Source organism: Cucurbita maxima, unplaced genomic scaffold (genome assembly GCF_002738345.1).
Source record: "Cucurbita maxima cultivar Rimu unplaced genomic scaffold, Cmax_1.0 Cma_Scf00013, whole genome shotgun sequence".
Lineage (NCBI taxonomy): Eukaryota > Viridiplantae > Streptophyta > Magnoliopsida > Cucurbitales > Cucurbitaceae > Cucurbita > Cucurbita maxima.
This window is the reverse complement of record NW_019272029.1, coordinates 3,039,215-3,063,327: the sequence shown is the minus strand read 5'-3', so window position 1 is coordinate 3,063,327 and position 24,113 is coordinate 3,039,215. Positions and strand designations below refer to the sequence as shown.

At 36.9% G+C, this 24,113-nt stretch overlaps 4 protein-coding genes and 2 long non-coding RNA genes across 9 annotated transcripts; 2 read left to right on the top strand and 4 right to left on the bottom strand.

Annotated features, from left to right (window-relative positions):
* Positions 1-1,604: 1,604 nt before the first annotated feature.
* Positions 1,605-2,159, bottom strand: LOC111488766. The gene is made up of 2 exons (XR_002719250.1): positions 1,836-2,159; positions 1,605-1,703 (listed from the first exon to the last, which is right to left on the bottom strand). It is a non-coding gene; the product is annotated as an uncharacterized LOC111488766 (long non-coding RNA).
* Positions 2,160-4,895: 2,736 nt separating this feature from the next.
* LOC111488767 lies at positions 4,896-5,614 on the bottom strand. Its single transcript, XR_002719251.1, has 2 exons — positions 5,248-5,614; positions 4,896-5,155 (listed from the first exon to the last, which is right to left on the bottom strand). It is a non-coding gene; the product is annotated as an uncharacterized LOC111488767 (long non-coding RNA).
* A 1,095-nt stretch (positions 5,615-6,709) lies between these two features.
* LOC111488748 (thionin-like protein 2) lies at positions 6,710-8,602 on the bottom strand. Of its 2 annotated transcripts, XM_023136680.1 has the most exons (3): positions 8,276-8,602; positions 8,112-8,193; positions 6,710-6,940 (listed from the first exon to the last, which is right to left on the bottom strand). In XM_023136680.1, exons 1-2 carry the CDS (start codon positions 8,574-8,576, stop codon positions 8,135-8,137), a joined length of 360 nt encoding a protein of 119 aa, XP_022992448.1. In that variant the 5' UTR covers positions 8,577-8,602; the 3' UTR covers positions 6,710-6,940; positions 8,112-8,134. The 2 variants fall into 2 exon arrangements, with proteins under 2 accessions (XP_022992448.1, XP_022992447.1); XM_023136679.1 differs by lacking the exon at positions 6,710-6,940 and having other exon boundaries at positions 7,967-8,193.
* A 769-nt stretch (positions 8,603-9,371) lies between these two features.
* On the top strand, positions 9,372-15,120 carry LOC111488587 (protein MLN51 homolog). Its single transcript, XM_023136414.1, has 12 exons — positions 9,372-10,284; positions 11,103-11,205; positions 11,287-11,489; positions 11,604-12,436; positions 12,783-12,897; positions 13,457-13,579; positions 13,911-13,963; positions 14,063-14,108; positions 14,206-14,276; positions 14,372-14,449; positions 14,555-14,640; positions 14,728-15,120. Exons 1-9 carry the CDS (start codon positions 9,746-9,748, stop codon positions 14,231-14,233), a joined length of 2,043 nt encoding a protein of 680 aa, XP_022992182.1. The 5' UTR covers positions 9,372-9,745; the 3' UTR covers positions 14,234-14,276; positions 14,372-14,449; positions 14,555-14,640; positions 14,728-15,120.
* A 929-nt stretch (positions 15,121-16,049) lies between these two features.
* On the top strand, positions 16,050-18,959 carry LOC111488548 (probable receptor-like protein kinase At4g39110). The gene has a single exon (XM_023136335.1). It carries the CDS (start codon positions 16,140-16,142, stop codon positions 18,747-18,749), a length of 2,610 nt encoding a protein of 869 aa, XP_022992103.1. The 5' UTR covers positions 16,050-16,139; the 3' UTR covers positions 18,750-18,959.
* Positions 18,960-19,060: 101 nt separating this feature from the next.
* On the bottom strand, positions 19,061-23,909 carry LOC111488588 (centromere protein C-like). 3 transcript variants are annotated; one of them, XM_023136417.1, is made up of 12 exons: positions 23,654-23,908; positions 22,688-22,893; positions 22,513-22,601; positions 22,316-22,418; positions 22,003-22,211; positions 21,487-21,861; positions 21,089-21,387; positions 20,900-20,993; positions 20,333-20,409; positions 19,903-19,972; positions 19,705-19,812; positions 19,061-19,479 (listed from the first exon to the last, which is right to left on the bottom strand). In XM_023136417.1, exons 1-12 carry the CDS (start codon positions 23,813-23,815, stop codon positions 19,352-19,354), a joined length of 1,920 nt encoding a protein of 639 aa, XP_022992185.1. In that variant the 5' UTR covers positions 23,816-23,908; the 3' UTR covers positions 19,061-19,351. The 3 variants fall into 3 exon arrangements, with proteins under 3 accessions (XP_022992185.1, XP_022992184.1, XP_022992183.1); XM_023136416.1 differs by having other exon boundaries at positions 21,089-21,399; positions 23,654-23,907; XM_023136415.1 differs by having other exon boundaries at positions 21,089-21,861; positions 23,654-23,909.
* Between the last annotated feature and the right edge of the window lie 204 nt (positions 23,910-24,113).

Here is a 24,113-nt window from a genome sequence, read left to right as displayed (position 1 = left end):
CGTAACGTATCGTCGTCAGCCTTACGGTTTAAAAACGCACCTACTAGGGAAAGGTTTCTACATTCTTGTAATGAATGTTTCGTTCTCCTCTCCAACCAATGGGGGATCTCCCCAACGTCCTCACTGGCATACCGCTTTGTGTCTGGCTCTGATACCATTCGTAACAGTCCAAGCCCACCGCTAGCATATATTATCCGCTTTGATCCGTTACATATCGCCATCTGCCTCACAGTTTTAAAACGCGTCTATTAGAGAGAGGTTTCTACTCCCTTATAAGGAATGTCTCATTTCCCTCTCCAACCGATGTGAGATCTCACAATTCGTCCCTTTTGAGGGCGTAACGTCTCCACTGGCACATCGTCGGTATCTGGCTCTAGTACCATTTGTAACCGTCCAAGCCCACCGCTAACAAATATTGTCCACTTTGACTCATTATGTATCGCGGTCAGTCTCACGATTTTAAAACACGTTTACTAGAGAGAGGTTTCTACACCCTTATAAGAAATGTTTTGTTCCCTTCTTCAATCGATGTGAGATCTCACAATGTCGAGGTCATCAAGTACCGAATTCAAATTCTAAATCTTGTGCGTGAGTCGTTACATATCACCAACCCTTCTCACTACGAGAGTAATTAGACTATTGAAATCCACTTGTTGCAATATGATTGCACAATATTTGATTCTCTCTGTTTTAAAATTGGGAGAAAATATAAAATTGTAAGTTTTTGTTCATTCTTTTAGCAATATTTTGTCATTCAAACCCTTAATGCATGAGTCAGACAATACTTATAAGTAGACAGAAATTTGTGAATTTCATGATGTTTTCCATTAGAGAAATCAAGATCACCAATTGCTCTGATTTCTTAATCTTAAAAAAAAAAAAAAAAAAAAAAAAAAAAAAAAAACATAATCTACGCTTGATTATGGAAGTTGAGTGGATAGTCAACATTTTAATTTTAAGGTCAATTTGCATACATTTTGATTTCAGAATGGTCGGGATAAGTCCATTGTCCCGACGTGGTATACGAGTCATGATTTACATAATACTTTCATACTTTTCATGACATTAATTCTCTACGAGACATACATACATATGGATGATATTTAGTTCAGTCCAACAAGAGAGAATTTGGCTGCTTACTTCCTATATCCCCGTGTTCTTGCACAACTCTTCTCCCTTAAGTCTTGCCCTGCTTCTCCCTTCCCCCTCTCCCCGTTCTACCGTCCAAAACAAGGTCCTATGGAGTATAGCCAAGTGGTAAGACATTAGTTATTAGTACCGATATATAAAGGTTTGAATCCTTTTACTCCAGATTATGAACACCCGATCGGATCTGTCAAGAACGAGCTGACAACTACAGGGAAAGCGGCGGACTTCATTCATATTTTATTATTTAAAATTTCTTATTTTAATTATGCTTTTGAATATAATTATTAAAAATAAGATCAAAATTATAATAATTAATCCAGTCATAATATAATTTTCATGGATATTCTTATTTTTATTTATTTACTTATAATACTAATAATACACACCTTAACTTAATCTAGGATTTAGCTTCATAGTCAAATGGTTTATTATCACCAATATTTGACATTTATTTATTCATTTAATTCCACGTAATTTCGTCTTCCTTCATTAATTCTTCACATTGGAGCATGTTCGAGAGCACGAGTCAACACATCCTTCGACTTTCTTCCCATCTGTCACGTTTACAACAAAATTTTATTAGCATATTTAGACACATGGGCACATACACGTATATGTTTACGTACCTAAACATATATATTAACGAAAAATAGAATTAAAATTTTGAAGAGATCGAGTAGCTTGACCTGTTCGAGCGTTGGAGAGGAGCCTAGTGCAGTGAGAAGTGGCACACCCGAGCTTGCAAAAGTAAGCATTGTTGAAGTGATTGATATCCATGGGGGAGTCTTGGGCAGATAATATGCATTTTCCTATGCATAATGCACATTCGACGGGGCCAGTGAAGCAGGGGAGCACGCAGAAGGCATAGCAATATGGGTTACTCGACAAGTCGGCATGCCCAAGTGTTGGGGAGCTACCGGTGCCCATAACTATGCTCAAAACCAAACATATTACAACACTGACTTTCATCTTCCAAGCTTCTTGGAACTCGATTTAGTTTGTTTCTGGGTCGTTGGGGATGGGAACGAACCATCAGCTTCTTAAATAACCATTTGAAGGTGCCTACAAATGATTAAACCCAACACACTCACTAACCATGGTTCATTACTTGGATGTGTCCACCAAAGTTTAGATTTTAGTGATTATCCACGTGGTCTTTGTAGTAAAGTTTCTTTAATTCAAATGTGTTCTCGGTTAATTTATGTACACTTTCTTTATTCAAGTGTCACGTGTCTACCAGCTTCTCGCTTGGTTCATTCTAAATCACTTCCTACATAGAGAGATTATGCTTTGATGTCATATGTAATAATGCTCATGCCTAGGATTCAGACTAAGATTTGGAATATGAATTCATCATTTGATGGTTTGATCAAGTTACGTACTTGTCTTATAAGTATTTTTCAGCGTGAAGATGTGAGATCACACGTCGGTTGGAGAGAGTAATGAAGAATTCCTTATAAGGGTGTGGAAACCTTTCCTTAGTAACGTGTTTTAAAAACTGTGAGGTTGACAGCGATACGTAATGAGTCAAAGTGGATAATATCAACTAGCGATGGGTTTGGGCTCTTACAAAAAACTATCCACACCTGCTAAAATCTAAATTCAGCATCTATAACATCTGTGTCTAGGATTTGAACTAGGAATTAGATCTGAATTCAACATTTCATAGCTCGATCATGTTATTTACTTTGTCTAGAAGTGTTTCTATAATTTTCTATTCCGCAATATTTATATGATTCTACTTTAATTATTTTATAATTAAGTGACTAAGAAATATTTTATTATTCAAAATTAATACCTTGAGTTTNCCTTTTTTTTTTTTTTTTTTTTTTTTTAATTTACAAAAAGAAAATATCTTTAAATAATTTTTCCATCAAAATCTCTACAAATCAAATAATTACTTAGGTCTTATTTCATAAATAATTGATTTTTACTTTTTATTTTTATTTCATAAATAATTTATTTATTAATTTTGATTTTTTTTTTATCATATTCTCAAAATAACTCTTATTCAGATTCACATGTTTGGTCTCTCAATTCATTCATGTTCTTACCACACTTAATTATAAAAATAAATAAAATAATATTTTTAGTTATGTCTTTTCAATTTACTTTCACTAATTGATTATCGTGACACTACATTTTGAATGGTGTACATAAAACTGAGAAAATGGTGTCACAAACCCTAATTTAATCTCTAAATTTCGAGAGATATCAAATGTATTTATGTGGTAATTCATTTTTTCGAGATTTACTTTTCTTAAATAAGCCTTTGCTAAGTGGAACGACTTTTGAGGTGGCCTAAAAATGATTAAACCTTTTGACTCGGGTGAAACAATTATCTTATACACAGATTTAAATGTGGTCTTATCTTTAGGATAAATATAGAATTTATATTAATTAAATTATATTTCAATAGCAATTAAATATATTATATTGAAGAGTTGGAAACTAGTTGAATGAATGCAAGTTGCCTTACAAACGTGACAATTTTTTTTTTTTTTTTTCGTTTTAATTTTGGATTATTACACTTTTGTATTTTAATTATTAACCATTTACCAACCAAAGCCTTACTCCAACTTTAAATTATAAAAAATTAATTATTATGAAAATTGATTAAAATGATTGCTTTCGATCCGTAAATATGAATGAACCAATATCACAGGAAAATAATATTTATTCTTAAAAACAGTTCTAAAATATATAATAGTTATTGTCAATATCAATGAAATATATATATTTTTTGTATAGTCGATCATAAGAACGTTACAGTTAAATGTATTTAAAATTTCTTTTAAAATTTTCTTAATTATTAGGATTACTCGCATTCGAATTTGATATCGGTTCATTCATGTATCTTTTCTGTACTAAAACATTAGATGTCCAGAGGAGAGGTTAAAAAAAGTGAAATTTGTTTGTTTAGGTAGTAATTAAAGTCATTTTTTATTATTATATTCTCGGGATTACTCTTATTCAAATGTGATCTAATTTCATTCATGTACCACTTTCTTACTCGAGCATCACATGCCAACCGACTTCTGTTTTGGTTCGTTCTTGAACAACATCCTATAATGAGAGGTTATGTTCTTATATTATTTATAGTGCTTCATGCTTAGTGTTAAGGATATTTAGTATTAAATTATAGTTTACCATATATATCATATTTGATATTTTATTAGAGATATTCTTGTAATTTATTTGATTACAAATAAGATAACTTTCAGATCATTGAGGACCATTGAGGTGTGGTGGATTAAGCAAACATTCCCACTTAGGATCAGACCAAGATTTAAAACTTGAATTCAACGACATCTAATAGTCCTAAGAGTGCTGATTATACCCATAAATATTGTGGCACTCGAGTAAAGGAGAGTTACATGAATGAACTGAAATCACATTTGAATGAACGATTTTGAGGATAGAATGACTAAGAAAATCTTAAGGGAAATAAAAGTTTCTACATATATCAACAATATGCACTTTCTTTTTCAGTTGTTCAATCATAAGAATTTCATAGTTAAAAGTGTTTTGCTTGGAGCAATTTTATATGGGTGACCTCACGAAAAAATTACAAATTTTTAGTTTTGAAATTTTTTTAAATAAGCACTTGCCGAATGGAACGACATTTGAGATGACCTAAAAATAATTAAACCTTTTGACTCGTGTGAAACAATCATCTGAATTTCTTGATATCGAGATATTTATCTTTACTAATTAAGTTACGTTTTAATATCAATAAAATTAGCTTCGTAAACCATTCTCACGTAAGCAACTTTATTTATTTCACATAAATATTATTGATAGATATAAGTACAAACTTTAATACATAACATAACTTATAGTCAATTTGGATTTGTAATACCAATATTGACGTTTATTTATTTATTTATAGTATCATAAAGCCAAGTTCTAGCTCGTCATGTCATGTCACGTAGATCTTATTAGTTCATGGTGTTCGTGCATGTATGCGAGCACGAGTTGACACAGCCTTTCATTTGCTTCTCATCTGAGACGTTCAAAATAAAGAATATACATAAATAAGATTTAAATAATAATAATAATAATAATAAAAAAAAATAAATAAATAATGAAGCTCACTTGGATGGTTGTTAAGGAGGAGCTTGGAGCAGCGAGAAGTGGAACAGCCAAGCTTGCAGAAGTAACGATTGTCCATATGGATGGCCTGCGTCGGGGAGGACTCGACGCTTATCATGCATTTTCCAATGCACAAAGCGCACTGGAAGGTACTGTCTAGGCAGCTACTAATGCAGCCGATGTAGCAATTGGCGCCGCCGACATATTCTGTGGGTTCGGAGATCCCTACGACCACAAAGCTTAGAACCAAGCAAGCTACCAGAACTGTCTTCATTCTCTTCCCAAACTTCTTGGAAACTTGGCTTTGGGTTGTCTTTTTGAGTTGTTGGAGATGAGATGAGTTGAGATGAGAGTTTTATGTTCTTAAATAGCCATGAATGAACCGCGTTTGTGAAGTGGGCTAAACATTATTATACCATTGACTCGTATACACGTCTAGTATGTTTGGATTAGGTTAGCGATGTTTTGTTGAATACAACTCTTTGTGGAAAAAACTCGTACTCTTTTTAAGATCAATTGAGAAGAGATTATAGGATACTCTGTATAATACTACTTGAGACTGCTCGGTATTTCTCGGGATGAAAACTTTATGTAACAGCCTAAGCCCACTGCTAATACATAATGTCTGTTTTGACCTGTTACGTATCGCCGTCAGCCTCATGGTTTAAAAATGCGTCTTTTAGAGAGAGGTTTTCACACCCTTGTAAGCAATGTTTCGTGTTCCCTCCTTCAACCGATGTTGGATTTCACAATCCACCCCCTTGAGGGCCAGCGTCCTCGCTCCTTCCTCATGGTTTTAAAATGTGTCTTTTAGAGAGAGGTTTTCACATCTTTATAAGCAATGTTTCGTTCCCTCCTTCAACCAAGGTAGGATGGATCTCACAATCTACCCTCTTGAAGGCGAGCGTCCTCGCTTACACACTACTCTAGTGTTTGGCTCTAATACCATTGGTAACAACTCAAGCTCCCGTTTTAACCTGTTATGTATCGTCGTTAGTCTCACAATTTTAAAATACGTCAATTAGAGAGAGATTTCCACACCTTTATAAGCAATGTTTTGTTCCTCTCGATGTGGAATCTCACCTATACTTACCGGCTATACAATTTATTTCTAAAATATCTAATCATTTATTCCTAAAATATTTTAAATTTCTAAAATACTTAAAACATTTTCTTAAAATATATCGACAATCAGATCATACAATTATTGGGTTGGACCTAATTGACATTTTAACATTTTTAGGTTTTAGTGAACATACGTCACTCACCATTCTAAGTACAATGGCTCATTATTTAGATTTTATAGTGTTTGTGTCCACCAAAGTTTAGTTGTCTTTTCATTTTGTTTTAATTAATTTCTAATTTATCGTGCCATTTTGAACGGTGAACATAAAATTGAGAAAATTGTATTATGATCGGTTTGATTTTGTATTGTAATTTTTTTTTTTTAAAGAGGGATCAAATATACTATCACGACTCAATTTTTGAAGCTTTAAACTAGATCGGGACCAACTGATTGTGCAATGAAAACATATATGAATGAAATCAATGAAAAATTCGGAATGGGATCGAGTTACTGAAAAGGATGATATGACAACTATAAGATGCAAACATGACAGACTCCTAGGTCGACATCCCTTTGTGGCAGCAAAGCTACTAAGCACTCCCGTACCTTGACCAGCGACATCATTCACCTGAAAAAGAAGATGTAGAGATGAACGAGTATATAAATATATCGAGTAAACACCTACTCGTAGGTTCTCATTGCATTCTTCAGGAGTTTTTCTTTGTGCTCAAGGAAGTTTGGGGTTTGATCTTTGGTGCTATTTAAGCATCTTGGTGCCTTTATGTTCTAAGTGGGTTTCTGTCGTAAGTCTTCCCCTAGGGTCTGTAAAGGTTCTACAACCTTTCTGATCTCCAAGTTGGGCAACTTATTATACTTACGCAATGAATAATAGGTGATCGAGGTGAGGTGCTACCACACCTACAATTTGGGGATGTGATCCCCCCGTGTCCTGTCCAGCTGGCTAGGCTATATGATATGATCCCACACTTCCCTCTCAAGAACGAGTTTACAACACTGTGGCTCTATTCGGGAGACTATTGTCCATTTCCACAAAACTAAAGCTTACATTATCCTAACCGACCTTTGCCTGCCTTGACAGCACTAGTGTAGTGGAGAGTTTGCATAACTTTTTTGTCGACTCTGAGCAATAAATAGTCTCAACCTAATCTTTTGCACGATTGCATTAATAACCTCCACCAATTCTACCTAATATTTTTCTCGAGTTTTCTTATTTATTAGATATTGCGTCATATCTACCAACATAAACACAGTTGAGTAATAAGTAAACTTAGTTAACCAATTAATTAAGGGATATAATTAGGTGTTAGATCTAAGCATGGCTTGAAAATGGGTGTCCTCAAATAATGATGCGTGGTTTTAGACAAACAAAGTTCACGGGCCATATATAGCCAAAATTATGTTCAATCAAATAATAATAATAATGCCATCCCGTGACCCTCTCTAACATATTAACAATTTATTTAATATTAGCACGACCTACTCTCGAACAAAGTATACTACTAGAAGTCTCCCTTGAGGTTTATGGAGCTCTCGAATAGCTTCCCCTTAATCAAGGCTCGACTCCTTTCTCTGGAGCCTTCGAACAAAGTCTTTGTTCGACACTTTAGTGCTTTGGGCTTCCCAAAAAACCTCTACCAATAGGGATAATATTCCTCACTTGTAAACTCATCATCTTCTACTAAATTAATCAACGTGGAACACATCTTGATTAGTCATTAAAATTTAGGTTTAAAATAGACAATATCAAATCAACAAGTAGTACGGAACCGAAAGAAATTCGAACTAGTAGTTGAACGGCTAAGATCAATCCATGGAGCATGTCCGAGAGCACGAATCCACGCAGCTTCCCACTTTCTTTTCAGCTGCATCAACAAAACCAACAACACTTCAATATATTTTCATAAAATTTAGAAACAAAAAGTTCAAATTATTAATGTTTAGAACCTGGGTTTTTCTGGGTGCTGAACTTGGTACACGAGGAGGCGGCGCAGCCGAGCTCGCAAAAGAACTGGTTTTTTTGTTGCCGGTGGACGTCGTCGGCGGCGGCGTTGTGGATAGGAAAAGATGGGATAATGCAGGCTTGCAGGCATCTCAATGGGCAGTCGGAGAAGGCGACGCCGGGCGTGATGGCGCATATGAGGAAGCAGGTGGCGTAGCATTCTTGAAATGAGGTGGAATTCGCCGTCGTTAATGAGCTCAGCACCAGCCACGCCATTAAACCCAGTTTTGCCTTGCAGCTCTCCATTGATAATGATGATGCCTTGGTTTTGGAGACTTAAATAAGTGGATTTTTAGACGGTTGATTTTTTATTGGGCCGACAGAGCTGATAAGGCCCAATAACTGAGGCCCAATAACTGAGGCCCAATAACTGAGGCCCAAGCCCAATCTTGTAGATTGGTTTTCCACAGTTAATTTTTCTCTATTTTTTTTTTTTTAAAGATAAATTCTATTTTTCAATCTAAACTACCCATCTTGCAGTGTCTCGCGCCCCTCCCCGAAAATTGAGAGCAGGGAAGAACATGCTACCAAATAGCTGGGAACGAGCAATTTCTGGGTTCATAATTTTAAAAACTAAAAAATTTAATATTATTATATAATATTTAAAAAAAAAAAATAATTATATATTTACAAACGCCATTTAAGTGAAAATTAGGTGTAATTGAGAACATCGTGAGTGAAAATAATGGATATGTAATAGTAAATATTTAAGAATTAATGATAAATTTATGAGCAAATTTTACTGTTAAACAGGTTAAATCAATAGTTTAGGATCATTTTAACTCCAAACTTTAAATGATTTTAAATAATTTTAACCTTAAATTTTAAAAAGTAAAAAGTGTGGTAAAATTAATTGAAATATTACATGTGGAATGAAGTTAAGTTACAACACAATGAAGATGCTAGCGTGGCGACTTGTAATTGGTCAGATTTTCGGACATGGTCCGATTCACATCTCATTTCTCTCTCTTTTCAGAGTGTATTATATTACCAAATTACCCTTTTTAAAATTAGATAATTCCCTACAATTTCTCCTAATTTTCTCTATTAAGGATTCCTTATCCAGCCTCGGTCTTCTACCAAAAACTCCATAATCCTTCACCTGTCTTTAATTCTAGGGTTCCGGCCGAAGCTATACCCTAGGTTTCGACCATAATTCTACTGCTTATTCGCTCCTTTTACGGAATTTTAAGCTTCTTCTCATTGATTTTCAGTTTTCAATTCAAGTTGTGCCGAGGTTTCTCGAATTCCTATTTGGTTTCTGTATAGTGTGTAGGGGGTTCTGGAGGATTTTGGATTTGTTGTTTGATTTCTTGACGAGGATTTGTGTATCTTGGATTTGTTTTGTTATTGCGTGGTTGTGATCGGAAGGGTGAGGGTTCGGATTTTTTTTTTTTTTTTTTTTTGAGTTGTTGATGGCTACTGCGACTGAAGAAGAGGTTGATTATGAGAGTGATCCGGAAGAAGCGAAGCGGTCACTGGCGATGCGGAGGCGGGAGGCGAGTGATGATGAGGAAGGTGAAGGAGAAGGGAGGCGGACGATCCGGAGGATGGGGATTCATTCGGATGATTCGGATGGTCAGGGTGGAGCTGCGGAATACGACGATGAGGACGAATTGGGTGAAGATGTAGATGGAGATGAGGTTGGTGAAGGAGTTGAGGATGTCGATGAAGCGGAGGAAGTTGACGAAGAGGAGGATGAAGAGAGGTATGGGAATAGGAAGTTGGCCGGTCATGGCGAAACGGATGCCACTGCCACTTCCGGCAATACAGTGAAGGAACTGGACGATGATGGAAGACCATTAGCAGAAGGACCAACTGATATGCACGGGGAGAATCTAGAAGGGGAATTTGATGAGGAGAAGAAGGTGAATGAGCCCTTCGCTGTCCCCACTGCCGGGGCTTTCTATATGCATGATGATCGGTTTAGGGACAATGCAGGTGGTCGACACAGGTATAGCTTTTGTTCTCTTTTCTCATTTGGAGAAAAATCAGTCCAGTTTTGATTTTTTGTAGGTTAAGCCACCACTTATCTATGCATATATTTTAATTGTTTTCTAAAGAAAAACTAGGATTCAGCTAAAATTGTGAACGAAAATAATTAAAGAATTTCTTAAGAATTTTTTTCGATTGGAGTTTTTGCCATTCATAGGGAGCATTTTATGCTAGTGTGATCATTAGAACGAGAGTTCTTTAATTATCAACCCTCTGTAATCTTCATCTTAGGTAACTTTTATCTGCACTGTTTTTATCTGCACGGTTTTTCTTCTTCTTCTAGGAGTTAGGGGATCGAAATTGTTCTCTGGAATGGTTTGTAAAGAAATCGGCACTCTTCAGCAAATGTAAATCCATAGAGAGTGTACTTTATCTTAATTTTCCAAGTTATAAAATGATCTATCCATGTTATAGACTAGGTTTTTTGGTACTATAGATGAGTAATCTGATGAAATCGACACCAGAAATCCCTATGTTCCAATGCAATTATGAGCAGTTTTATCATCAGCCTGGACATTGATTACTACGAGCTTTGCAGGGAAAATTCAGATTTCTATCTCACAACATTAATTCCAATTTTCTAAGAAATGCTATGAGAACTTGCATGCTTTCCTTTTGAAGATGGAGGCAGCATTGTTTTTCTAGATTTGGATTTGGATCCCCCCCCCAAGATTCTTCCCATACAACCTTCCTACTTCAAGCTCTTAACCTATTTATTGGTATGACCTATTTCTAACTGTACTTCTCTCTGTCTTTTTGTCTATAAACAATCTGTAGGAGAACCCATGGTGGAAGGAGGTTGTGGGAGTCCAAGGATGACATGAAATGGGGGCATGACAAGTTTGAAGAAATGTCTTTGCAAGAAAGACATCGTGATGAGGTATTTATTTGTTTTTTGATATGCACTAATGTGGACTTAAGTATCTCTCTTAAATGTGTTCTTTTCTCTATACCATATTAGAGAAAAACTTCCAAGGGTCATTCACGAGGTCGAGGTAAAAGTCGAGGCATGGATCATGGTTATGCTCGCGGGAACCCATCTCGAACATACAATAAAAATAACACTCAAAACAATGCTCCTAAAGTTGTGAGAGGAAGAGGACCTAGACGATATGAACCAACCCTAAACAACAATACCCGTTCCTCTCCTTCACAGGAAAAACAGTGAGTAACCAATGATTATAAATGAATTTTAATTTCTTTTACTCGTTAGAATTTTTGTACAGCTCATGGACACGTACTCATCTCGTATATGTCCATTTTTGCATATGACCTCAGATCTGTGAAGCCTCCTGAGAAAGCGTCACATAATAATAATACAGGGAGATCTCTTGCACCCTCTCCACACGTAGAAGGTGAGACAGTGTCTGTTAGGAAACATGCCTTTGCATCAAGCCTGAATTCTGCTTCTCCGCCTTTCTACCCTTCAGGGACGTCTAGTAAAAACATCCCTAAAGTGGAAAAAAGAGAAATACAAGCTGGATTTCCTGAAAAGAATATGTATGATGATAGTCGCTCCATGCCACAATCAAGTGTAATGGTGGAAGGAAAGCATGTAGTTGATGCTGTTGCCATGGATAGGCTTTACTTAAAGGATTCAACTAATCCGTCTTTAGGAAATCCTTTGTCTAAGCCATCTTCTGGTTCTTCAGTGGTCAATAATGCTCAACTTCCTCAATCTAGACCTCAGGGGAGGGGTGCAGTCATAGGATCGACCAGCTACCCTTCTGCATCACTCCATAGCCAAGTTAATAAGGTCTCTTTACCGACACAATCACATGGTGTAGCCCGAACTACTGGTCAAACTCGGGTTCAACCTGCTGTTCAGGTTCCTGTCCAGCAGTCAGGTCAGCGACCTGGTAGTGGATCTCAATCTTCATCTCCACCAAAAACGTCTACGTCAGTTAACTCACTTGAATCTGGAGATGCAGATTCTTCTTCAGAATCAAGCAAATCGAAAACTGCTTTGGTTGGAAAGGGAAAGGGTGTGACTCAGGGTATTGGTGCAGGTTCCTTTATCTATGGTGGGGCTCAGATTATGGGAACCTCTGGGAGTATGAATATTACTCACGGAGACCAGAACTTTCCTCATACTCCAGCATTTTTGCCAGGTAAAGTTTACATATCACAGCTGTTATCATTATGGGAAATGCAGGATGATAAAAGGCATGTGTTTTCTCCTTGCTTGTGGATAGGCCTTGTAATTACAATCAGTTTTGAGATTATTACACTTCTTTTAAAATAAATTTTCACTTAGTTTGATATGTTGCCATGTATAATTGAGTTTATGAAGCATACGTTTTGCTTTGATATAATTTTGTTGATGAACATAGAATTTTGTTAATACAGATAATGTTTTTTTTCTTTTTCCCTTTATTTTTCCTTTCAAAATTTCTCGTTTTCTCAATTTCTCAATTGTGTATGCTATTAATCTTTTATCATTGAACGCATGTAAAGTGATGCAATTTGGAGGTCAGCATCCTGGTGGTATTGGAGTTCCTGCCGTTGGCATGGCATTTCCAGGATATGTTGCCCAGTCCCAACTTGGCATGGGAAATTCAGAAATGACATGGTATGGATTCTCTTTCTAGTTGTCATTTTCTTGAGGATGTTATATTACATGTCATAAATACGTTGTGCTTTGGGTTATTCTTGATTGGAGTCCCTTAGACTCCCTTTTGTGGGCTTAGTTTTTTTTGGATGCCTTTGTATTCTTTCTTTTTTTTTTTTTCCTTTAATGAAAGTTAGCTTTTCATGAAAAAAAAAATAAAAAGTTCTGTGTGTGTATGTTCCTGTTGATCTTACAACATTTTAGTGAACAATGAACTGGAACTTTTTTAACACTGATATGAAATGTATTAGCTACTACAGCAACCAAATGTTGTTTGAAAGCCATTGTATCTAATGATTTGGGATGTCTTGGTTTTGATTACTCCATTTTTCATTGTCTGGATGGCATTGCCTAAATGGTTTTATGTGACTTGAATGAGCTGAGACAGAACAGATTAAGAAGTCTCTTTACCAGGCTTCATGCGTTTTCTCCTTATCTTCCATATTTGTTTGAAAAAACCCATTTTACCACCCTATTGCCTGTTGGTGGTTCTCATTTTAAGGAGCAACATATTCTTCAGGTTACCAGTTTTGGCCGGAGCAGCTGGGGCTCTGGGAGCTACATATTGTTCGCCTTATATTGCTGTTGATGGTGCTTATCATGCTCGACCCTCAGGACAGACATCATCTGTGGGAACGTTGAGGTTAGTATGTTGTTACTGGTTCGATAATTCTCAATACTGAAGTTGTCTGGTGTCATCATTTATTTGTGTCGATACTTTTTTGAGGTGTGTTTTAGTTCAGATTCAGATTTTAGATTGCCATACTTCGGCACTCTGGCTGTGTTGTGGGAAACCTAAATAAGTATTTACTATCAATATTCTCTTTGTTTAGAATTATGTTGGGGATACAGAGTTGGTACCCTTTTAAAATACTGGAGGGTTTCATTAGTACTTCTTTACTTATTTTATTGATCCACTTGGGCATACGTTCTTCCGTTAATCACTACATCTTGATTATTTCTACTCTCTGCAGCAAAGAAAACAATACAAACAAATCCAGTAATGATTCAAAGCCTTCACAAAATGGTAAGATTGTCCTCTTCATACTACAATATTATTGATTGTGTATGTTTAGCAGATGGCCCAAACATAGTTTTGGCAAAACTGATCTTTCCTCCTTTGCAGAACATGAAAGTGATGATGTTGGACAGCGCCAAAATAAGCCACGCAGGTAAGTCCAGAAATTCTTAAAGTCCACACTTCCCAATAGGAGAGAAGATTCAAAATCTTAATGAGTTTTACCTCTGCCTTTCTTTTTCTCGTTACAGATATTCAGAGATGAACTTTGGTCAATGAAGTAAGCAAGCATATGTGATGGAGCCTATTTCAATAAGCAAAGGTTTAGCACTGAACTGATTGAAGAACCGAACTTTTATATGTTGCTCATATGCATCAATCAAGTCTCTAACTGTTTATATTTGATATAATTTACAGGCCTTCTTCTATGCCCTTTGTGATCTCTAGTTCTATTCTGGAGCACTTTGGGCTGCTATAGGTTCCAATAAGTATTAGGTAAAGCAACTATTAGGACTTTATTCTTGGTTTGGCCAGAAGTTACAAATATTAACAGTCAGAGACGGTATGCATACATAACCTTTTTGTCTGTTCATCTTGCAGGAATATACGACAAACGCCTCTCCCGACGTTAATCTGGGAACAGTATTTTCAGCTTGACGTGTGGGCTTTTCCTTGTTTAAATTGTGGTACGATGTTCCTCTAAATGCATCCTTTAGCTCGTATGGGTTTAAATTATATAGAGAATAAGTAATTTTATTACTCCATGGTGCCAGGTTTTTCTTGTGGTTTGGTTTTTGAATGAAGCAAGTGAGAAAGGGCTTCCCCAAATATGAGAAAAATGAGAGAAATGTTGAAGGAATTCTTTTAGCAGCAGCTAGCTAGCTATGTTGTGCTAATTGGAGTTTGATTATTATTCTCTATTCTATAAGTTGATGTTTGGTTAAGAAGTTTATTATTTGTTTGTTACCTTACACCACTGAGGTCGAGTATTTTAGTATGTATGATATATTTCTCTAATGTGGGATACAACACATTGGATGCTGCTGAGTAATAAGACCCTTAGTATTCGGTTTTGCGTGAGTATAATGTGTTATGCTTTACCAGTATGAGTTCAATGTCAATGTCTGGACATACATTTATAAAGTATTGAGATATTCTTGAAAATAGTCTGTTAGATGTCTTTCTTTTGTTCTCTTTTGTTCTCTTTTGTTTTTCTTTTTAGTTCGTCATTCAACTTTATGACTTCTTGATCGAGAGTATAGAACTTTATTTAAGCATTTCTCTGTTTAAAGTCATTGCTTTTTTCGGGAATATATTGGTAGGTACTCTTCCTTTTTTGGGAAATATGTTCAGATATTTACTCTACCATTTTACCTTTTAAACTCTCGACCTAATGATCGAGGCGTTTAGAGCCCATGATAGGTAGAGAAGGAGGAAGGTTCAAGGATAAATTATTCAATATTGTCATTATTATAATTGTTAGATAAGTGGTTATTTATCTTGAGAAGAGTAAGACTACTTACTACCAATCATTGGGAACACATTTAAAGGTATTTAATGAATAATAATTGAAAATGATACATATGACTATAAACACTTTCAAGAATGTCGTTTCCATCTCAAAACGAGAAGTTTATGAATTTTGTTTAATTAATAATGTGTATATATATATTTATCGGAGTCGATCGGTTAATTACCTTTCGAAAGACCTAGAACTAAAAAAACAAAACGGTTCTTTGAAACAAATTGGAACTTTGATTCTAACAAGGAACAATAATGAATAAACTAAATAAAAGGAACAATAAGGAATAACATCATTATTCCTTTGATTTTGAATCATTTTCCCCCCAACATTGTTCCTTCCATTGTGATGCAAAAACCACAAAAGTTATGGCCTTTGACTCTTTCTAAACACTGTACTTAGGTTTTAGGTGATGAAACTAAAAAAAGAAAGCGACCAAAAACCAACAAGAACTTCAATGGACCAACAAATTAGGTACAACCAATTCTTGGGTGAATTTTGTTGAGAAATCATTCAAAGCTTCTTCTCATCCATTTAAAAGCGTTGGATAAAAATAACCAATTGGTTCAATGAAAGCCATAATAGACACTCTTTTTAGAAATCCTTAGCCTTTTGTGTTGCTTTCTTTTCTTTTTTGATTCAGACCTCCTCACCCAGGAGGGAATGGAGATCAAAGAAAACAACAGATTTTCAAGTATCTCCTCTCCATTAATGTCATCTTCTTCGATGGCTATCCTCCTGGTTGTTCTATGCTTCGTCTTTAACGACCCGAACGCCGCGTTTGCTGTTGGACCGGGCGCTTCCTTCATTCCCAAAGATAACTTCCTCATTGACTGTGGAGCCAACAAGGAACTTGGTGCACTCCCTGATGGAAGACTGTTCCAAACTGATGAACAATCGGAACAGTACTTAGAGGCCAACGATCATCTCGTAGCAGCCGCCACACCGGAGACGAAGGCACCGTCCCCTGTCGATTTAACAGCAAGAGTATTCCTCCATGAAGCTACTTACATTTTTCAAATGGCAGAGCCAGGATGGCATTGGCTACGCCTCCATTTCTTGCCTGTTAAAAGCAATGACTTTGATCTCTTACAAGCCAAGTTTTCAGTAGTCACTGAAAAATATGTGTTGCTTCACAGCTTCAACCTCAATAATGATTCCACATTTGTTCTTAAGGAGTTTCTTCTCAATATCACTGAACCAAAACTGTCAATCACATTCTTCCCATTGAAGAATTCAGCTGCTTTTATCAATGCCATCGAGGTCGTCTCGGCTCCGATGGACTTGATAGCTGACTCGAACATGGAACTGTCTCCGGTCGGGACGATCGAGGGGCTGACGAAATATGCGTTTCAGACATTGTATAGGTTGAACATGGGAGGACCTATAATCACTCCAAGAAATGACACTATTGGGAGGACATGGGAGACAGATGAGATATACAGGACACCAAAAGCAGCTGGTAGGAGTGTCATTGTTGAGACCAATAGCATTAAATATCAAGATGGGTTGGAAGAAATTGGCATGTTAATAGCTCCTCCAAGTGTGTATGCCAGTGCAGTTCAAATGGGAGAAGCTCATACAAGTGTACCAAATTTTAATGTCACATGGAAATTGGAGGCAGATCCTTCATTTGGGTATCTAATTCGCTTCCATTTCTGTGACATTGTAAGCAAAGCACTCAATAATCTGTATTTCAACGTTTATGTAAATGGGAAGCCTGCTATAACCAACTTGGATTTGTCACACAAGCTAGGGAGTTTGGCTACTGCATACTACAAGGATGTTGTGGTTAATGCTTCCTTGATGGTAGGGGGATTGACGGTTCAAATTGGTCCGGCTAACGTCGAAATGGGTGATACGAATGCCATTTTGAATGGCTTAGAGGTACTGAAAATAAGCAATTCTGTTAATAGTTTGGATGGAGAGTTTGGAGTGGATGGTAAGTCTACAAATGGGAGTAGTCGTGGTACGGTAGCTGCTGTTGGGTTTGCGATGATGTTCGGGGCGTTTGTCGGGCTTGGTGCTATGGTGATGAAATGGCATAAAAGGCCTCAAGATTGGCAGAAGAGGAATAGTTTCTCTTCTTGGTTGCTTCCTGTACATGCTGGGGACTCTAGCTTTATGAGCAAGAGCTCATATGGATCACACAAGACCAACACTGGTTTAGGGCTTGGCAGGCTGTTTAGTTTGGCAGAGCTGCAAGAAGCCACCAAGAACTTTGATCCAAATTCAATAATTGGCGTTGGTGGGTTTGGAAATGTGTATATTGGAGTGATTGATGAAGGGACAAAAGTTGCTGTCAAGAGAGGAAATGCACAATCTGAACAAGGCATTACAGAATTCCAAACTGAAATTCATATGCTTTCAAAGCTCAGACATAGGCATTTGGTTTCTTTGATTGGTTATTGTGATGAAAACTCTGAGATGATCTTGGTTTATGAGTTCATGTCAAATGGTCCATTCAGAGATCACTTGTATGGAAAAGATGTGACTCCATTGTCATGGAAGCAAAGGCTAGAGATCTGTATTGGAGCGGCTCGAGGTCTTCATTACCTTCATACAGGAACGGCTCAGGGAATCATTCACCGTGATGTCAAAACAACCAATATTTTGCTCGACGAGAGCTTCACTGCTAAAGTAGCTGATTTCGGGCTATCGAAGGATGCTGCGATGGGGCAGGGACATGTGAGTACTGCAGTGAAGGGAAGTTTTGGATATTTGGATCCAGAGTACTTCAGGAGGCAACAGTTGACAGAGAAATCAGATGTTTATTCGTTTGGAGTTGTTTTGCTTGAGGCTTTGTGTGCAAGGCCAGCAATCAACCCTTCTTTACCAAGAGAGCAAGTGAACTTGGCTGATTGGGCAATGCAGTGTAAGAGAAAAGGGTGTTTGGAGAAGATAATGGATCCTCTTCTAGTTGGAGCCACAAATCCTGAGTCCATGACCAAGCTTGCAAAAGCAGCAGAGAAGTGTCTTGCTGAGCATGGTGTAGATAGGCCAAGCATGGGGGATGTGCTGTGGAATTTGGAGTATGCATTACAACTTCAAGAATCGTTCTCACAAGGCAAAGGTGAAGATGAAAGCACGGTCGCAAGTGTGGCAGCTGTTGCCCCTGCGACCTCTGTCGATGCTTCGACAAATGCCCCAAACTCGATCGAGCGCCCTGTCGTGCAGGTAGAACAGAGTAGGCAACCAGTAGAGGTCGAAGACGTCGATGATGACTCGGGAAGTTCAATGTTTGCTCATTTCTCTAATCTCAATGGTAGATGATTTGAAAATTTGGAGGGATGTTCCTTATCTTTTCTTTTCTTCCTCTCCTTTTTCTTTGTAATTTATTAAGTGGGAGTGTCTGATTGTTTGAGTCAGAACGGAAAAACAAAGATTGGTAAATATGTTGTGATTTACTGTACTGATGTTGAAGAATGTAAACATGTAGAGCTAATCCCATAAATTTCTCCATTTTTAAGCTACAACCTAATTTTGTAATCCTTTAGCATTTTCAATCTTAGAAGATGAATTCAGAGAATGTTTTGGATGGCCTTTGACCCTTTTAAACCAAATACTTAGAACTTGACAGGATGTAGTCAAATTGCTAGCATTCTGATTGGCTTGAAAATCCAAATCCAAATCCAAATACATTGGCACGAAAGGTTCAAATTTGCACATCGGTATGAAAGGTTCAAATTATGAAATCACATGACACGTGTACACGAGCGACACAAGCAAGACAGCTTGATAGATATACATATGATATAGAAGAAAGGGCGCAGAAGTTTACAAGGCAATGGCATGAGCATAATAGATGCTATTTATATTCAAGAAACCGAATCCGAAAAGCTTCGAGGATGTTTGCTCCTTTTTGTACACGACCCTCAGTGCAGAGCTGCTAACTCAACAAGTTCGTTGTACTCACTGGAGACCAAAGACTTCACCTTCAGAGTTGGTTGGCCATTACCTTTAGCAGGAGACACATACTTCAACCCAATTACCGTTGCCAGGCCTAACAAAAGGAATCCAGTAATGAATTTACAAGCACTTGGAATAAAAATCATAGAATATATGATAGAAGGAACGCTCCTTATTATTTTACTGATTTAAAAGCTTTTGGCGTTGAAACAATCAATATCAGTCCAAAAGAGCCTTAAAATAAAGGAATTTGAGAGGAACGTATACGAGTGGAATTGTTAAGAGACATTTCCAAAAGGATGCAATAAGTGTCACTTACTCTCATGTACTCGTCCGTACAACAGACGTTCACCTTTCCAGTACTCCAACGGTCGGGTTTTGAACCTGGTACTTCTTCTCACCCCACCTTGCCACGTTGTACCAGCCCCTGGGAGATTGGTAGATAACAATGTATTTTCAAAGAAAAAATCTAAAAACTATAGAAATCAAATATTGGGTTAAATCTACGGCTAAACACCTGCAAGGCTTTTCCTCCCAGACACCCTTTTGCCTTCGCGTTGATTGCCTGCACGAGATTTTTGCTTGACCTGTTCATACATTAATCACCAAGAAAAGAAAACCTTAGATTCTCTCAAAAATAAAAATCAGTAACAACCATAAACGATTTAACAAAAGTTGGTGATTAAATTTTAGAAGACAATAAATCATCAACATAAGAATGTGATAATATTAGTAATTGTAAGAATAATGAAACAAATATGTGCCAGACAAGGAATAATGAAAACTGAATATAGTACTTCCTTATGACATTGGTTACCACGATGAAGAAAGCCTTCATATCTAACAAATAAGACAATTTGACAAAGCTCTTCGAATCATCAATAATGAGCAACTGGAAATAAAGGTCCGAGAGAGAGGGGAAAATATTAGAAAGAAAAGGTCAAAACCTTATCGTGGTTATCTGTTCCACTGCTTCTTGATGGCCCATCGACAATATTCTCAGTACATGTAGCAGTTGATTGATCTGTTAGAAAACAAAGAACACACAGCCTGAAATCATCTAATCCATCTACTAGGAATTGATAAGCAAACATGAATAAATTTCTGCCTTTTCTAACATTAGAAGTACAAATAGAGAAAATGATTCTTCATATGAAAAGGCTGAAGCCAAATCAGAATTATAACATGAATGAAAAATATTGGAATGTGTCTTTGACTTCAGAGGAACAAATTATAATTATAGAATTCCTTCAAAATGTGAAGCATTGAAGTGGTACACTTCAACTACTAATTCTTTTTTAACCAGCCCGGATGTATTTCGTCCAGGGGTATATATCAGCTCTCATCATATTTAGTAAAACATACATGTCCAAAATTTAACCGAAAAAAAGTCCAACCATCAAATGCACAAAGATAAGCAGTGAAATAACATTAGGTTTTAACTTCCTATTTACATGATGGTACAAAAAATTATCAGGTAGGGTAACTAACGGTGCTGGTATTGAAGAACATACCCAGCAGAGTCTGAATGCCAATCGGGTACTCTTTGATCGCATCCACCTTGGATGTGTTTGGTTGCTCAGAAGTGGATCCTTCGTGATCTTCCATCTGCATATTATCACCACGATGCACTATAAAACTTCAGAACATTTAAAACTCCAATGAGCAGTGGTACAAAGAATAACTAGCACAAAGATATGTACCTCATCATCCAAAACATTAGTTGCAGCCACAGCATCTGCTTGGGCTTCAAGAAAACTCAATTTCTCATTCACTTCCACTTCTCTGCTGCTGCCACTTATATCCTTAGCTTCCATGTTGGCATGAGTTTCACTTAAGGCAGCGTCGGCACCAGCTTGGGGTACATTTAAAACATTACTTGAAGATATTTTAGATATGGAATTAACATCCCCAAGAAGAATTTTGGGTGACTTAATTCCCTTAGCTACAGTCCCGTCATCCTTGGTTAAAAGTGACATCAATCTAGAAACACCCAACTTCTCTGCAATACCAACTGCATCAGACAAGTGATTACTGAGTTCAAAAAGGGAAGGATTTCTTGCTGATGATTGGTCAAGGTCATGAGCTGAAAATGGATCACCTGGTGAATTTGAAAGCGAAATTCTTCTAGTTAGGGCTGATAATGAAGCCAACGGACTTCTCATTGAGAATGGTGTAGAAATAGGATTAACCGAATTTTCATCATCCTGCTTAGATTTCAAATTTTCTATCCTTTGTAACTGACTGTCCACACTGATCAAACTACGCTCAGGCAGATTACCCCTTGAAGATCTCAGATTCATTGTTTGAATGGCTTCTAAATCAGGAAGGCATAATTTCTCTAAATTAATTGGTTTAATCTGCAAACACTCCTGCAATTTGTTGATGGCTTGATCACCTTCTAGATCTTCACAATTAGCAGAGAGTAATTCATCCAAAATTTTATTCACTTTGTTCTCTGCATTGGTTATTGAAGCTATAAAAAAAAAAAAGTTTTACAGCATTAAAGAGAGGAATAAAGGAATGAAAAAAGAAGAGAGAAAGAGGACGGCAGCATGTGATATCGATAAAATCAACTGGACCATGATATTTTGATCTCTATTATAAATTTACTTACCAACAAACGCCTCCTCCTCCTCCTCCTCAAAGGGTACCTCTTCATTAGTTTTCATTTCTGAGCAAATTATAGGTGGACTTGCATCTTTTTCTGTGCCCAATGTCGATGGACTGATACTACCTGATTCAAATGTCACTTGAGAGGGTTCTACAGTCTGATCATCTTCAGATGTTATTGATGAATATTGATGCTTGTATCTAACAGATCTCCTACATGCACAACAACAAGATTTGGGATTATCAACAACAAGAAAACACGATGCTTCAAAGAAAAGACAAACTTTGTTAATAGTATAGCATGTTAGTGATTATACCCAAGAATCCCTGGTCTACGCTGGCGTGTATTTGTTGATGGATTTTGTTGGTTCAGGTCCTTCAGAATTGCTCCTGTCTGTTTTTGGATTTCTTTTTTGGCATCTATTGGATCAATTGCAAAATGAGAAGAAAATAGCGACCCAAATCTGTATGCATCTGGAATTTGTGTGGAAAAGGAAGCATAAGAACAACTTACTTTCAAGCCTTTCGTACGCCAAAAAGAACTCCTCAGGGTCTTTCAATTGTTTGATGTCAAATGTTGGTTCCAAGTTCACAGGAGGTTGCCTATCAGAAAGATATCTCATAAAACTTGGCCAGAATATATTTTGTTCCTAAAAGGGAAGCCAAATTTCATTAATTATAAGCATTACCTAGCATCAGGCTTCAAAGAAAATCTGGCCCGTTTTCGGTTTAAGGCCGGCCTTCTTTCTTGTGGATTTTCCTCCACGTTTGCTGCAGCTTCCTCCTTTTTTTCGTTCTTTACAAGAAATGTGGCAGCTTTGGATTGCATCAAATTAGAGTTACCGTTCAAAATCGATCTAGCCTGCTCTATAAGTTTACTGGGATTTCTTGAGACCTGGAAAATTTAGGAGACCTATAAGTTGTTGATCCTCAATTAAACCAAAACTAGAAATAGATACAAAATGCTTCGTGAAGAGACAAGATGATGAGACAATGGATCTAGAGAGAAGAAATGAAAAGCTAGGCCGTCACACCATAATTTCCAGTATATTATTATTAACTTATAATTTCCAGTACCATTGCATCAATATACTGAAGGAACCAAGCACCCGAGGGAAATTGGGAGTAGCAATAAGAAACAAGGCTGTAACACCAAAATTTCCGGTGCCCTTGCATCAATGTACTAAAAAACCAAGCCCTCATCTTTAACCGACCAACTAAACATCATGCTCGGGAGTATCTCAAATCCTAGTTCACAAATCAAATGGGCTAACCAGCTTTTACCTAACAAACCAAAGTAGGCAGGGCGTTTAGTTTTAATGAAAGAAGAAACCATCACATGAAAAGCCAGAAACATTTCACTTCCTCACATTTTCACACAAACCAGGAACCCGATACTCCAATTCAACTATTGAGCTAAAGTTTAAAGATAAACAGGAAACCCACGCCACACTCTGGCATACTTACTGACAACATGGGAGCAGAATACGAATTCCAATTCATCCTCCAATGCAACAAAAAGGAAAATTTTTTTAAAAAAAAACCCGACGATTAGTGGCCCAGTGAGTGCTTGGTGCAAGCAAGAAGCACTATAAACCAAATAGACCGGTAAATTGGAAGGATCATATACAATGAGTATCGTAAGATACAAATACCATGGATTTGAGGTGCTTGTGGATGCCGTCAAGGTCGGTTCCAATATCATGTGGCTTCGACGGAACCGGCAAAGTGCCAAATGCGCTCGGAAAGAGACTAATACCAGAATAAGCAGCAAGAGGATCGATCACATCGGAGTGTCGAGCTTCTTCGTTCACCATTGTAGCACTCTACAACGTCTGGACCGAACCCTAGAGCGACTGCAAATTCGAAAAAGGGAGATAAAGCGCGAAAACTTCTGTAGTTGTTTCCGTTTAAAATTTGCACAAGAGGTCCTTCAAAATTTTCCTTCTTACTTTTATCACCCGTATTTCAATGAAATTATTTTTCTTGCCAAGATAACTAAATTTCAATTAATAATAAAAGTAATATTTTCAATAAAACGAGATCTAAACCATTGATGGAAAAATAATATTTTAAAATTGATAAAATATTAGAGAAAAAAGGTTTTTTTTTAAG

Coding starts and splice junctions, on each gene's coding strand:
- LOC111488587 (XM_023136414.1), top strand. CDS start 9,746: ATGGCTACTGCGACTGAAGAAGAGGTTGATTATGAGAGTGATCCGGAA. Junction 10,285..11,102: donor AATGCAGGTGGTCGACACAG/GTATAGCTTTTG, acceptor AACAATCTGTAG/GAGAACCCATGGTGGAAGGA. Junction 14,109..14,205: donor CGCCAAAATAAGCCACGCAG/GTAAGTCCAGAA, acceptor TTCTCGTTACAG/ATATTCAGAGATGAACTTTG.
- LOC111488748 (XM_023136680.1), bottom strand. CDS start 8,576: ATGGAGAGCTGCAAGGCAAAACTGGGTTTAATGGCGTGGCTGGTGCTG. Junction 8,194..8,275: donor CAGCACCCAGAAAAACCCAG/GTTCTAAACATT, acceptor TTGTTGATGCAG/CTGAAAAGAAAGTGGGAAGC.
- LOC111488588 (XM_023136415.1), bottom strand. CDS start 23,815: ATGGTGAACGAAGAAGCTCGACACTCCGATGTGATCGATCCTCTTGCT. Junction 20,410..20,899: donor TGGCATTCAGACTCTGCTGG/GTATGTTCTTCA, acceptor GTTTTCTAACAG/ATCAATCAACTGCTACATGT. Junction 19,480..19,704: donor GTACGGACGAGTACATGAGA/GTAAGTGACACT, acceptor TCCTTTTGTTAG/GCCTGGCAACGGTAATTGGG.
- LOC111488548 (XM_023136335.1), top strand. CDS start 16,140: ATGGAGATCAAAGAAAACAACAGATTTTCAAGTATCTCCTCTCCATTA.